The sequence below is a fragment of the Hemiscyllium ocellatum genome, chromosome 23 (assembly GCF_020745735.1).
Source record: "Hemiscyllium ocellatum isolate sHemOce1 chromosome 23, sHemOce1.pat.X.cur, whole genome shotgun sequence".
NCBI lineage: Eukaryota > Metazoa > Chordata > Chondrichthyes > Orectolobiformes > Hemiscylliidae > Hemiscyllium > Hemiscyllium ocellatum.
Genome location: NC_083423.1, coordinates 16598427 through 16613867, shown reverse-complemented (window position 1 = coordinate 16613867; position 15441 = coordinate 16598427). Strand labels below are relative to the sequence as shown.

Here is a 15441-nt window from a genome sequence, read left to right as displayed (position 1 = left end):
TAATTATTCTCTGCGCCCTCTCTAAAATTTAACATTGTTGCAAAAGCATGGCACCCAGAATTATGGTCACAATATTTCAGTTGAGGCCTAATCAGAAGTTTTCCAGAAATTAGCATGTTGCCACTGATATTTTCCCAAAATAATTATCTTACCTTCACCCTAGGGGTTGAAACACTTCCGTTCTGTGATAAATGAGCTAGGCCCAAATGACTAGGATCTGCTGTATCTGAATCAGGTTCTTCTACCGTTCCTTCTATTTCAGAGAGAGATCGGCTAGATATTTCATACCTCAGAGATGAACCTTGCACCTGTATCGAAGGGAGAACAAAATGGTCCTTGATCAGCATGTGCCAACAGGAGCTGCTTCTACTGGCAAAAGTATAATGGTAAATTAACAATTATCAACAAGGAAATAGAATAATCTGGGGATGAATATACAGAGACAAGTAGCTACTGGAGAATAATGGATAACGGGAAGAGAATAATGGACTTCCTGGGCTAGATTTTCTGAGCTCATCCCTACCCCCACTGGGCCTATACTTGGCATAAGAATGTAAAATATGTCTGCCTTCCCTTCTTTGATTTCAGAGGGGGTCAAGCAGTGTGCATCCTCCAAACCCATCAATAAAGTTCAACCCAGCCATGAGTGTTACAGAGAATGAGTATGCCTGGTTAACACAGAGAATTAGAGATAATGAATGAATTTAGAGAGTAGTGGGCTTTTAGGGTGGATATGGAGACTAATGAACATTGGTTTGAAGAAATCAATTAATGGGTATCTGTGGGATGGGAAATGGGGAGTGGTAATTAATGTACAGAGAAGAATATACAGAAAACAGTGTGGGCTAAATGGTAATATGCAGGGATACCGCATTCCAGTAAAAACCATAGACCTCAGGCAGAACTTTTTGAACTTACTTTCAATCCACGCACCTGTTTAAAATCCTGGATTTTCTTTGTGGTCTTGTCTTTTTTGGAGCTTGAGACCTGCTGGAGAATCTCGTCCAAACCACTTTGAAGAAGCCTATCAATTAATTTCTTCAAAAGAGACAGCTGCAAAATATATTTTCATTACAGAATTATAGGCATTGATGGCTGGAATTTTATTCACATTTGGAATGTGTACTTAATTGTAATACAAGTTCTGTTGAACAGAATACAGTAAATATTGTATAATATTCCTTGGCTACTGAATTGCTTTATGATTCAACTTTATTTTTTTCCTTTTTTAAGAAAACAAATGAACAATGTTAAAGTTTTCACACTGTGATCAAGGACAAGGATGCAATTCTTATCTTAGCAAGCCCTTCTGCCAGCCCTTTCATCATTTATCAGTGAGGCCTTGTAGAGAAGGGTAGAGCCTCAACTCTAATACAGCCACAATTGAAAACTTGCCACTTAAAACATTAATAGATTTGGCAAGATCGCACTTCTTGTTTATCATAAGTTGCTTTGAGAAGTTGGTGGTCTATGAAACAGTGGACAATCGTGTGGCATCTCCTGATGGACAGCTAATGAAATAGAAAGAAATATTCCAAAGCAAAAACTTGGATTGGTCTGATGCCTTTCACAATCTTGCAGAGTCCCAACTAAAACTTAATCACTATTTTATTGTGGGAAATGTGGCATCAATTTGCATAAAGCAAATTGCAAAAACAACAATATAATAATATCCTATCCAGGTAATCTATTAGTGACAAAAGCAAAATGCAGCTAATGTCATAAATTCTTTCAAAATAAACACAGAAAGCAGTGGAAGTACTTAGCAGGAGTCGGACAAGATCGGTGGTGAAAGAAACAGATTTCAAATCAAACATGGCTTTTACTCAGAACTATTGGGTCCCCTCCTGATGCCAGGTCCCTCCATTGGTTGGACCTCTTTATTAGAGACCTATCACCTGTTGAAAATAGCCATGAAACAACATATAGAACATAGAACATTACAGCGCAGTACATCCTTCGTCACTGTCCACAACTCCACCGACCTTAGTGTCATCCGCAAATTTACTAACCCACCCTTCTAAGCCCTCATCCAAGTCATCTATAAAGATGATGAACAGTGTGGACCCAACACCGACCCTTGCGGTTTGCCGCTAGTAACTAGACACCCCAAGATGAACATGTTCCATCAACTACAACCCTCTGTTTACTTTCAGCAAGCCAATTACTGATCCAAACTGCTATGTCTCACACAATCCCATTCCTCCGCATTTTGTATAATAGCCTACTGTGGGGAACCTTATCGAACGCCTTGCTGAAATCCATATACACCACATCAACTGGTTTACACTCATCTACCTGTTTGGTCACTTTGTCAAAAAAGTCAATAAGATTCATTAGGCACGACCTTCACAAAACCGTGTTGACTGTCCCTGATCAGATTATTCTTTTCTAGATGGTTATAAATCCTACCTCTTCTAACCTTTTCCAACACTTTACCAACAACTGAAGTGAGACTCACTGGTCTGTAATTACCAGGGTTGTCTCTACTAACCTTTTCGAACAAGGGAACCACATTTGCTATCCTCCAGTCCTCAGGCACTATTCCTGTAGACAACGATGATTTGAAGATCAATGCCAAAGGCTCGGCAATCTCTTCCCTTGCTTCCAAGAGGATCCTAGGATAGATCCCATCCGGCCCAGGGGACTTGTCTATTTTCACACTCTGCAGTATTTCTAATACCTCTTCCTTATGAACCTCAATCTCTTCTAGTCTAGATGCAAGTATCTCTGTATCTTCCTCGCCAACATTTTCATTTTCTCATGTACTCTGATTTCCCCTTTAAATATTTAGGCAATTTGATTCTAATTTTGATATTGACTTAAAGTTGTCTGACAGCCAAATTTTGTGTTAATAACTGGGTTTATGAATATACCATTGTATGAGTTGAGGCAGTTTGTTGGTATTATTAGTTTGTGATACTAAATCACCCACATACCTTTATACCATAAATGTCAAAAAGCTTTTCCAAATCCTGAGGAGTAAGAAGAAAAATTTAAAAATAAGGGTGAATAAGGTTAAAAGTGGAAGACGTGATACCCTAGGGTAGGCAGGGATATGAAGAATGACTAATGCTAATGGACATTTACCACCTTTTTCTTCACACTAATCTACAGCATAATCTAGTCATTTTACCTCTACAGTAAAGATATGTGGAAACCAACTGTTCATGTCTAGGCCTCTGATTTGATAAATTAGTTTTTGTTTAATAAGCTAACTGGTACAATTTTATAGAATGTTCAGGAACAGAGAAATATAAGGATTCCCATACAAGGCAACAGGGGTCTGTGCACTGCCCAGCTGGAGAGTTGGCAAGAGGCCAGTAGGACATCTCTTATGGGAGGTGGCAATCAGGGTAACAGCTGAGGTGGAAGTCCCACCAGTAAGAGTTGCAGGACACTCAGGCACAAGCAGTTCTTCATTGCTCAGCAATACATCTAATTAAGGATTAGAATGATATCGCAGGCTTCTGCTGAATGATGGTAGGTGGGTGATTGCAGGGTGGTAGCTGCTGGATTGAGGTGAGGGAGCATGTTGGCAGCAAAGACAGGAAGCTGGCTCTCAGTGGGCACTTCCTTCCCAATGCTGGATCCCTTGATAATGCAGTGCATCTCTTTGAATAAGAGGCATATCTGGATACCCACATAGTTTGTCTTTACAAGCTTTTTAAAATCTCCTGTCTGCTGTAGATCGAATAGAAGTGATGGAGAAAAGATATTATTGTAATACTATCTTACCTTGATATCAATTCCTTTTCCTTGTGGTCCAGGATCACCCTTAAAAAAATAGTGATATGTTAGAAGACTAGATGAATAATGTCAGAATGAAAGGGAGATTCTCACTCATGCAAAGTAGGAACAGCAAACAAAGACAGGCTTTCCTTTACAGTTGGGCCTAAAGTTTCACTTGGATGAAGAGAATGGAAAACTCTATCTGGTAGAGTCACAAACCTGTCACACAAACTGGCTGGCTTTCTTTCATGTGTTTCACTAGAGAGAAAAAAATTTAGCTGTTGTCACATAAATCATCAACCCTTATCTCCAAACTTGCATCAAATGCAAAATGGCTGTTCAAGATGGAAGTATCAGCTAACTGTAGTCTTGTCTTTTCAGTTCCACTCTATTTTAGACAATAGATTATTCCTCCTCTGACCTTTCATCTCCAGCTCTTCCTCAACTCAAAATGTGGCATCCTCAATTCTATTCCAGCAAATTATTTGTGTTGTAATCATTTCCCAGGAGTCAAATTTAGAAAAATAAATTACAGCCATTTTGAGTGTATGATGGATAAAGGCAGATCTTGTAACTTTTAAATCTTTTACTCCCATCAAAATCAATATACTCTTTATGCTTTTAAACTTCCCCATTAAATTTATCTTCCTTAGATTGAGAAAGTGGATAGCTGACCCGCCTTTTTCAAGAACATATTACCAACTAGTATATTGTGGGGTTATCAGTGCTATGTGAAAGCAGACAGTGGTTGACTCATTCACTTTAATGCAGTCCCTTGCTTCTACTCAGACTTTCCCAAACTGCACTGCTGAGGCCAGGAACCTATGATTATCATTCTATGGTGCATCTCCAGCTTATTATATATAGCTCATTGGTCAGCACTGGTGCCTCACAGCGCCAGGGACCAGGGTTCGATTCCACCCCCCCCCCAACCTTAGGCAACTGTCTGTGTGGAGTTTGCACTGTGTCTCCCTGTGTCTGCGTGGGTTTCCTCTGACAATCCAAAGATGTGCAGATCAGGTGAATTGGCTATGCTAAATTACCTATAGTGTTCAGGGATATGTAGGTTAGGTGCATTAGTAAGGGGTAAATGTAGGAGAATGGGTCTGGGTGGGTTACTGCTCAGAGGGTTAGTGTAGACTTGCTCCAAATGACCTGTTTCCATGTTGTGGAGAGTCTATGAAATATATACAAGGATAAGTAGTGAGCTGAAAAGGATCCTCTGTGTTTTTAATAGGACTTCTGAAAGTCGTAACTTTTCACTCATTTCAATAAATGGAAACTCCTACAAATTAATAATGTTTCTTACTTTTTCACCTTTGAGCCCCATTTCTCCTTTTCCACCCTGTAGGTCAAAGCAGAAAAGTTCAAGAATTTTAACCTGTAAAGTTTGCAATCATCACAATGAGTCTCAACAAAGAATGATTTATTACAAGGTCAGTATACGGAGTTGTGTATAACAGGAATACATACTGCAGTCAGATTATTGGAGGAATGTGGGTTACAGGATTTTTGGTAAGGGAGTGGGTGTCCCAGGAGCCACATGTTACAGCTATCACAACAGCTGTGCAGAAGAGTCTGTTTCTATGCTGTACATCTCTATGACTCCATGTAAAAAAGGGGAATGGAGCAGATATTACAGGAATAATTATTACAGGAGTGTTATGAGAGTCTGTATTACAGGAACAATGCAGAAGTAACCTTCATTCCTTATGAGCCATTAATTCCATGCTATGGGAATCTACTCCACCACTTACTTGTTAATGTTTATCAAGAAACAACATTTTCATTATTGAAAAGACACTTTGCTTGCTTAGGACAATGTAGTTGTGGTGCATCATTTATTGTACTTGGTAATGGATCAGTACAAAATGCTGTGACTTACTGGTATACCAGGGGGACCAGGCAAGGGAACGACTGGTAAATCTGTATAATTGAACCCAGTCTCCTGCAATGAAAAGTTGGTCAGTGTCATTCACATTGTTGACCTGTTACATTATCCTTATTAAACTTTAATACAAATCACTAATCCATTTACTCTCTTATTATTCAACCTTTGCATGAGTAAATGTTTCCAAACCAGCTTTTCCTCAGCCCTCCATCCCCCCACCAATTATCTGCTGCAGAGGTATCCATTAACAATAGGATGGGTGTTCATCATAAATTGATGCACCCTAGATTTTAACACTTACCTCATTGAAAGGCAAAGGGGCTGCTGGGAAGGCTCCCGGTCCAGGAGGCCCAGGCAAACCAGGTGCCCCTTTCTCTCCTTTCGCACCATCTTTACCCTGAAAAGAAAAAGAGAATGATCAAGAGGAAAACTATTTGAAATCAACAACACAGCCTTTGATTTCTGAAAGACATTTGTAGTCCCAACAGGACCAAATCCAACCAGATCAGCAATTTTATATTCACTTCAGATCAAGCTTGAAATTGCTGTGAAATTTTCAATACATATTAATAAAAACATTTTATAGATTTTTCAATAACTTAATAGATGGCCCATTACAGATAAGACATGGTGCTACATATGTCAGAACTTTCTGTACAATCTACATTGCTCTACTTCCACACAAACTGTATCTCACTTTTCGCATACTGTTTTATCTCTTTTTTCCTTCTTTCTCCCAATCTAATCTTTATTTCACTTTCCTGACTTCTCTTCTTGTACCTGATCCAATTCCATTTGACCTTTCCATAACATACCATTTCTTTCTCAATCAATAATTCTCATTAGTTAGGCAGGTAATACTGTTGGTCCCAAGTCCTCACTGCATCATTATCTGCTCACACTTACAGCAATTTCACAGCAAACGATTTTGAGCTACAAGATTCAGGAGACAATCTAACTTTGGGTCACAATGTGAGATACCTTACACAAACAAGGTGTGGCATATTACCTGGATTTTTGTAAAGCAGCAATCTTTGTCAGATTATTGCCCTGCTTTATCTTTTCTTGGCCCAAATGCTGCTCTGTACCTCTTGCCAGGTCTTCCAAGGCCAGTTTCTCCATGTTATCATGGGGAAAGACTGGACATAACTCCAATTTATGGCAGGGGTAGGTTGATTGAGGTATTTGATGGGTTGGGTGGCAGGCGGTAGATGGGCAGTGGGTGAGTAGGATAATGAGTTGGGAGGAATTTGCAAGTGATGAGGAGTAGTCGTCAGGTCTAGTCAGGGAAGCTAGTTGCGTGGGTGGTGTTAGCATGATTGGAATGAGTTTCTGGGTGAGATTGGCAAGGTGGTCAGTCAGAATAGTCAGGGATGCAGGGAAGGGTATGACGGTGGGGGGAGGGGGGCCGGGGGGCGGGGAGAGATGGCGGGGAGGAAATTAGTGTGAGTGATTGGAGGACTTACTTTTGTAGTTACCCAAAACTAAATTTTAAACTAACTACATAGGTAAGTCCTTTGGAACTGTTCTAGATCGGAGTCAGACATTTTTATGGAGGATTCTGGGGAGCAAGAGAATTGCTTGTCAGACTTTCAAACATCTTGGGCAATTCTAACAGACTTGATCTTACCAGGTTGAAATTCCACACTCCACCATTCAGACACCGGGACTACAAGGTAGATTTGAATGGAGGCAGTTCATCATTGAAATGTCTGGCTGCCTCATGAGAGGTGTCTGCACATGCAAACCAATCCCGTCCCACTGTCTCCTGGCCTCAGTGGTGACAGGGGGCCTCTATTGTGGCAACGATCTGGGCCAGAGTTTTTGCAATTAAAGACACTACAAGGTGACTGTCTCTTACATTTATTCCTGGTAATCCACGGACACCTTTCATACCCTGCAGAACAAAAGAAAAATATGTTTAAACCCTTGTTTTTTATGATCTCTCACTTAACTGAGTGGATAGAAAATGACAGATTCCACTGTGAATGCTTGTTCAGTCTATCCTATGCACCCAGGTGATCTCTTGCCCCCAAGCATAGTCTGTGGGACAAATAAATAGGAAGACACAGCACAGAAGGAGTGCTAAGTCCTTGGAGCATTTCATGCAATTAATCTTGTTTAGCCCTGCGTAGCCCTGTAAATATTTTCCCTTCAAGTATTTATCCAATCTTGTTTGGTACAACGATCTTCACAATGTAACATCAGGAGGTTCCACACTAGTGCACTTTGCTAATGTGAGGCAACAATAAACCTTGTCACATAGTGAGTAGTTAGCTTCTGGAATGCACTGCCTGGAATTGTGAGAAAGCAGGTTCAATTTAGGCATGCAAGCTGACATTGGGTGTTTATTTAAATAAAAACAGTGTGCAAGAGTATGGGGACAAGGTAGGACATGGTTACAAAGTTAAATATTATAAATGGTCTTCTGTATTGTTGCAAAATCTGTTGTTTGGTGTTGATGTTCATGAAAATTGGGTATAGGGAAGAGACAGGGATAACTATCCACAAATTGGGGTGGATTTTGACTTTGCATGATGGATGAATGCAAGTGGTCGTGGGTTTTCATCCCGTTTTACATCATACTGAAAACATAGTCTGGATGGATGTGACAGCCAATTTATTATCAACCATTTGAGGTTACTACACAGACTCAGTGATTTAGGAAGCCCAGCTGCTCCATCACATGGGATACACTGAAAAGATAAGTCTTTCTTGTAGTCTTACCAATGTCCAGTAGAACTGAAGTGGAAATTGCTTACTTTTATAAAAACAAAAATGCTGAAGAAATTCAACAGGTCTGGCAGCATCTGTGGAGAGAGAAAGAGTTAACTTTTCAAGTCTAATTCGACTTTGTCTTCAAAAGAGTCTTATCAGACTCACATTAACTCTGTTTCTCACTCCACAGAAACTGCCAGACATGCTGAGTTGCTCCAGCATTTGTGATTTTATTTCAGATTTCCAACATCCATAGTATTTTGCTTTTAGTCTTACTTTTACAGTCAATTCCTCATGTAAAAACGAATAGCATTCCATTAGCCTTCTATATTATGTGCAACACCTGCATACTAATTTTTTTTGTGACTCATGGACTCAGGCACCTAGATCCCTCTGCACCTTAGATATCTGCACTGGATCTCTGTTTAGCTAACACTCCACCTTGTATTGTGCCTGTCAGAGGGAGCTACTTCATGTTTACGTGCACTTTTGCCCAATTGCTTTATTTATATCACCCTGCAACCTCATTATACCCTCTTCACGATATTCCTTCCTACATTCCTTTGTGTCATTTGTAAATTTAGCTATCACATCTTAATTTCCCACATCTTACTCATTAATATAAATTGTAAAATATTGAGGGCCGTGCTTAAATACCTTAATGACCCACTCATCATATCCTGCCAGTCAGAAAAAGACTCATTTATGCAAATGCTCTGATTTCTGTCAGCCTTCTATCCATGCCTGTATGTTATCCCCTACATCATGAGCTGCTAATTTCGCTATCCGCTTTTAAATGGCGCCTTCTGGAAATCCAAGTTCAGCGCATCAGTGGCTTTCCCTCAAACATGATTCTCTTTCACAAATCCATACTGTCTTTTCCTGATTACCTTGAGTTTTCCTAAATGCGCTTGTTACAACCTTGTTAATGATTGAAAGAGGCTGTACTTTCTTCTCAGACTGCAACTGTTTTGAAATGCTTGGATCTCTAGCTTGTCACAACACTGAGAGATGCCAACAGGGTGAGGTTATCAAGAATGATTTTTTCTCAATCTCTCCCTTCATCTGAGGTATGGTGACCCTCAGGTTATACCACACCAGTCATGTCTCTCTGATAAGAGAGTAAACTAGTGGTCTGGTAAGCCTATGGCAACCTTACCTTCAATTGACACAGTAGTACTCTCTCAGTCTCAGTAGTACCGTAATTCTCTACTTACAGGGTGACATACTCTACACTGAATTCTGGATTAGTGGTGCTGGAAGAGCACAGCTGTTCTGGCAGCATCCGAAGAGCAGTAAGATCAACGTTTCGGGCAAAAGCCCTTCTGCAGTCATTATTTTTACCTACTCTACACTGAACACAGCTCTCTGGTAATGTTTTGCTTCTGCTCCCATTCGAGTCTTGATCAGTGTTTCTCTCTGCTCTGCTGATGTCAGAGTAACATCATACGTATATCAATAACATTCATTTCCTGTTATTCTACAGTATCAAGTCTTCTATCTTTATCTGAATGCAACTGATAAAATTTAAAGTAGTTGATCAGCTCACACTGGTAGTGGGATGGGTCCTAGGAGGGGGAGGGCGGGTGTAGTGCAGAATATTTTCACTGGCAAAGAATTCACAACAAAAGAAACAACTAATTTTAGGAGTAATTTCAACAAGTTCATTGTTATGCCCCAGTGTAGATCATTTTGAGATGCAGTCAGCTTACATCTTTTCCGGGTGGTCCACGCTTTCCATCAGCTCCTGGCTTTCCCTATAACAGAATCAAACACACAGTTTGAATATCCTCAAATAACATGAAGAAGAGCACCTTCTGATACAAGGTGCATTAAGATCAAGGTACGCTGCAACATTCCAGTTATAAAAGGAATCCAGTTGCCCAGGTACGAACAGACATTGTGAGAAGAACACAACAAAAACAAAACTGAATTTATGTAGTGCCTTACAGAATAATAGGACATATTTCAAAGTTACAGGCAATGGCATACTTTTTGAAATGTAGTCATTGTGCAGGAATCATGAGTACCAATTTGAATAAATGGTCCTGCAAATAACAATGGCTAAGTATTCCATCTTTGTTTTAGTGAAGTGGTTTAAAAAGGTGACCCCACTGCACTATACACGCTCTCTCACACACACACACACACACACACACACACACACACACACACACACACACACACACACACACACACTCCTCTCATACGCTCACACATACACCCCCCCCTCAATGCGCACACCCACACATATGCCGTCTCACAGACTTATACCCCATTACACTCATACCCCCCCACATACACACACTCACTTGGTCTCCCCTGCACATGGAAATTGTGGTGTGATTTTATATTTGTTGAATTACATTTTATTTTGCATAAAACTGCTAAAATCCATGTAAAGTTCTGTAAATCCCGTTTTAGAAATAGAATCAGTCTGACCTAACATTGAGACACAGACAGACTTTAAGCTGACACCTTCAATGCATTATCTGAGCTGAGATGGTATCTATTGTTAAAAGCTATCTTGAGAATGTAACTTTAAAAAAGTTCTGAGATTTACATACGAAGGAACCAAAACTAATAATCATTCTAAAAGATGAAAGATTTAACCTAAATTGGTTGAATGTTACATTCCATGACACTGCAATCCTGTCGCTATAAATTCTATGCCATATGATTCTGCTCCATAGCCACCTGATGAAGAAGCAGCGCTTCGAAAGCTAGTGCCTCCAAATAAACCTGTTGGACTGTAACCTGTGTTGTGTGATTTTTACCTTGGTTTAAAAAGTGAATATTTCTCAGGACAATCTTGCTGTTCTTTGAAGCTATGTCATGGGATATGTTAGGCCTACCTGAGAGAAAGAGGATGCGAGGGTTTATCGACTGTTCCAAAAGATAGCACCTCTAATAGCATAGTCATCCCTCAGTAAAGACCTGAAATGCCAATGTAAATTTTGTGTTCAATCTGCTTGAGCTTGCCAAGGACTCAAATGGCTAAGTATATAGTTGCCAATGTAAAGGATCATGTGATGCAGTGGTTGTGTCTCTACCTCTGAGCCAGGACACCCAGACTCAAGTCCCTCCTGCTCTATAGTTATGTAACAATATCTCTGAACATGGTGGTTAGAAAATTAGGATATCCCTATAGTCTGCAGTGTGTTGTAATCTCAGAAAGAATCAGACTGGCAAACCGTAAGGGAAACCAAACACGGAAAAAAATGATGAAATCTAGAATATCATTCGTGAAGAACAAAAGACTACTTTTAAAATCTTTCATAACAATAGCTACATGGTGAGCAAAGTCTGGAGCCTAGCAAGTGATCTGATACAAATAGTTAACATACACATATACATATATATTATATAAATAAAACTATACATTATTGATCAGGATGTGGTGAATGTACTACAATGTTACTCATGGGAATGCCTGCAACACCGGAGAGACCTGGTTGTCCAATAGCTCCAGGGTAACCCTTCTGTCCAATTAAGACCTGGAAGTAATATTAAAGCCCGCATCAGGTCCTGATCCTACATGAACAGCCATATTTATGATGTAATGTATGCTACATTATATTTCAGAAGGATTTGAACTATTACTACAAACTATTCCAACTTTTATAGAGCAGAAGAGCCAGAGAATGTGACCTGCACTTGAAAGGCAAGAGAGGAACAAACTCAAAACTGACCTTTGGGAAACAATATTTCAGTGAGCAGAGTGTATGAGTAATTTGTGACAAGACCTGCAATATGAGCAGCATGCTGGCAAGAAGTCAACACATCTGACTGAAGATGATTGTAAATGCTTCAACCTTATCCTTTGCATTGATGTGCCAGGAGCTCCAACACATCCATGGACATTGGTGCAGCATACTTCGGTCATCGGTTCTTTAATTGTCCACCACTGTTCACATCTAGACTCAGCAGGACTGAAAATCTGATCCATTGCTTATATGATCCATCTATCTCTGCTGTTTGGCATGTAAGTAGTCCAGTGTTATAGTTTCACTAGGTTGTCACCTAATTTTTAAGAACATCTGGTAGTGCTCATAGCATGCTCTCCTGTATTCTTCAATGATCATTACGATCAGTCAACATCTCCATTATTGCTGTAACATGCAACTACCAGATGTTATAAGGTGAGCTAGAAGAACCTTAGTATTTTTTTTCATCCAGCAATTCCTCAAGGCCCATGAACAGGCAGGAATGGGGAACTGATTATAATTGATTACACTGTTTCTGTGGTCTCCTTTCTGTCACTGCAGAAACCAGAAACGTGCATGACAGCAGGATATCCAGATAGCAAGTCAGAGATTGAGTGTTGGCTTCATGATTTGCAGTCATGTGCTGGGCAAGTGGGATGAAAAAGTGCCTCTTGAGATGTGCTCTTATGTTACCATTGTTGAAGTGAGAATCCTACAATAAGGAAGATTTGCAATCTATGTAGTTAAAGATCCAGACTCTCAAAATCGATGTTAAAAATCACATAACACCTGATGAAGGCGGGACGCTCCAAAAGCTAGTGTATTTCCAATTAAACCTGTTGGACTATAACCTGGCGTTGTGTGATTTTTAACTTTGTACACCCCAGTCCAACACTGGCATCTCCAACTCAAAATCGATGGAATGGATTGCAACATGTCAAGTACAAAAGCAGAAGAAACAGTGGTTGGCTTGGGATGATCTGAATAGATGAATATCGCACAGGCAACTAAAGAGCTTGGCCTTTGCAGCATTTATCACTAACCTGGGTACCATAACTGATTGATAAAACCTGAGCTACTTGTGTCATATCCTTGTGCTGCTTTTCTTCCAACAGGATTACTGTTTTCATATTGGACTGGTTCAAATGGTAGCATGGGTTCAATTTTCTTGAAGTCTCAAACAGGTTTGTTAAACATACAAGTCAAAATACAATTTATGAACACATCCCTAATTTGTCAAATGGTGTCACCCTGGTCCTTAATATTTTAGCACATTCAGCCCTTAGATACTGTTTTGAGTTGATGTTGCTGGTTTAAATATGATGGAAAAGCTCCTATTCCATCGAAGTTTTTACTGACATTGGGACTCAGAGTATTGGAGGTTCAGATATATGTTTCAGGTAGGAGCAAAAGTCAGAACTTTAAACATTTGAATGTTGTTTTTCTCTTAATTAAACAATTAATTGCAATTTGTCTGAAGCCAGATCTAGCAGCTGTCAGTTGGATGTGATTGAAACTATATTCTGGCTCACAACTCCAACATTCAACACATATATCCTTTTCCCTGCATACTAAAGGTGTCACAGGAATATACGTTTTGCCCAGCTTCACCAGTCCTTCCAGGGTCACCCGAGTTAATTAAATTAATCAAAAGAAAATAACACGTTAAAAGTTTTAAAAAGTAGAATATTTATAAATTTGATAACACTCACACTCTTGTGGATAGCTGTCAAGCATTTATCTTTCACCGAACATTTCTTTTCCTCTGAACAACCTTTAACTGTCAGGAATGCTCAAAGTCTGTTCTAGATTTCAATTATTTTCATAATTTAGAGTGCTAATCCCTGACACTTTTGGGCAGAAAACAGGAAAATTCTACTAATCAGTCAAAGTGCTCCTGTTCCTGAATCCAAAGTATGCACATTGTAGCCTCAATTCAGGTACTCAAGACAATAGGATAGGCTGGTACTTCAGTACAATACTGAAAGGATGCAATGCTATCAAGGATGCTGCTTTACAGATTTGATATTAAATCAAGTTGCCCACTCATGTACATGTGAACGATCCCGTGATACTATCTAAAAAAGACCAAGGACTTTTTCAAGCGTCTAGTATTTAACACTCAATCAACACTATGTGGTCAGTACTGTCTTTAGGATGCTGCTGTGCACAATTTGGCTGTCATGTTTCCTAATTTGCAACAGTGACAAGTTCAAGTAATTCATTCCCTTTAAGTGCTCTGGAGTAGCCCAAGATTGTGAAATATACTACATAAATATAACATCTACTTCTTTCAAAAGAACCTTGGTTACAAGAACATTTAACTTCTGCAATTACACCAAGGTTAAAAATAGACACTTTTCCTCTGCATATTCCCATTTGTTGGATCCTATGTTTTACTGTTCTTTATTTCACTCAAATCCAGGTGTCTTTGCTACAGATTCTGGTGGAATAAGAGCAACTGAAAGCACAGCAAGTAAACCTTGCTTTCTTTCACTTTTGAACATGTATAATCACCTCAATAATTTTCATACATTCCTTTCCTTGTTATAGAGTCATAGAGATGCACAGCATGGAAACAGACCTTTCAGGCCATGCTGACAAGCGATCCCAACCCAATCTGGTCCCACCTGCCAGCACCCAGCTCATATTCCTCCAAACCCTTCCTGTTCCTACACCCATCCAAATGCCTCTTAAATGTTGCAATTATACCAGCCTCCATCATTTCCTCTGGCACCTATTTCCATACCCATACCACCCTTTGTGTGAAAACGTTGCCCCTTAGATCTCTTTTATATCTTTCCCCTATCACCTGAAACCTATGCCCTCTTGTTCTGGACACCTCGACCCCAGGCAAAAGACTTTGTCTATTTACCCTATCCATGCCCCTCATGATTTTGTAAATCTCTATAAGGTCACCCCTCAGCCACCGATGCTCCAGGGAAAACAGCCCCAGCCTGTTACAGCCTCTCCCTATAGCTCAAATCCTCCAACCCTGGCAACATCCTTGTAAATCTTTTCTGAACCCGTTCAAGTTTCACAACATCTTTCCGATAGGAAGGAGACCAGAATTGCATGCAATATTCCAACAGTGGCCTAACCAATGTCAGTACAGCCGCAACATGACCTCCCAATTCCTGTACTCAATACTCTGACCAATAAAAGAAAGCATACCAAATGCCTTCTTCACTGTCCTAACTACCTGCGACTCCACTTTCAAGGAGCTATGAACCTACTCTCCAAGGTCTCTTTGTTCAGCAACACTCCCTAGGACCTTACCATTAAGTGTATAAGTCCTGCTAAGAATTGCTTTCCCAAAATGCAGCAGCTCACATTTATCTGAATTAACCTTCATCTGCCACTCCTCAGCCCATTGGCCCATCTGGTCAAAAT

General features: G+C 39.9%; 1 protein-coding gene across 1 annotated transcript in view; it reads right to left on the bottom strand.

Moving 5' to 3' along the window:
- The window catches only part of LOC132826571 (collagen alpha-1(VII) chain-like), a 248660-nt gene that overhangs the window by 150926 nt on the left and 82293 nt on the right, over nt 1–15441 (bottom strand). The window contains exons 32-40 of the mRNA XM_060842528.1: nt 10054–10098; nt 7485–7520; nt 5925–6020; nt 5618–5680; nt 5042–5077; nt 3739–3777; nt 2940–2975; nt 934–1053; nt 153–308 (exon numbers count right to left, since the gene is read on the bottom strand). Coding sequence (XP_060698511.1) covers nt 153–308; nt 934–1053; nt 2940–2975; nt 3739–3777; nt 5042–5077; nt 5618–5680; nt 5925–6020; nt 7485–7520; nt 10054–10098 — 627 coding nt within the window. The remainder of the gene's footprint in view (nt 1–152; nt 309–933; nt 1054–2939; nt 2976–3738; nt 3778–5041; nt 5078–5617; nt 5681–5924; nt 6021–7484; nt 7521–10053; nt 10099–15441) is intronic.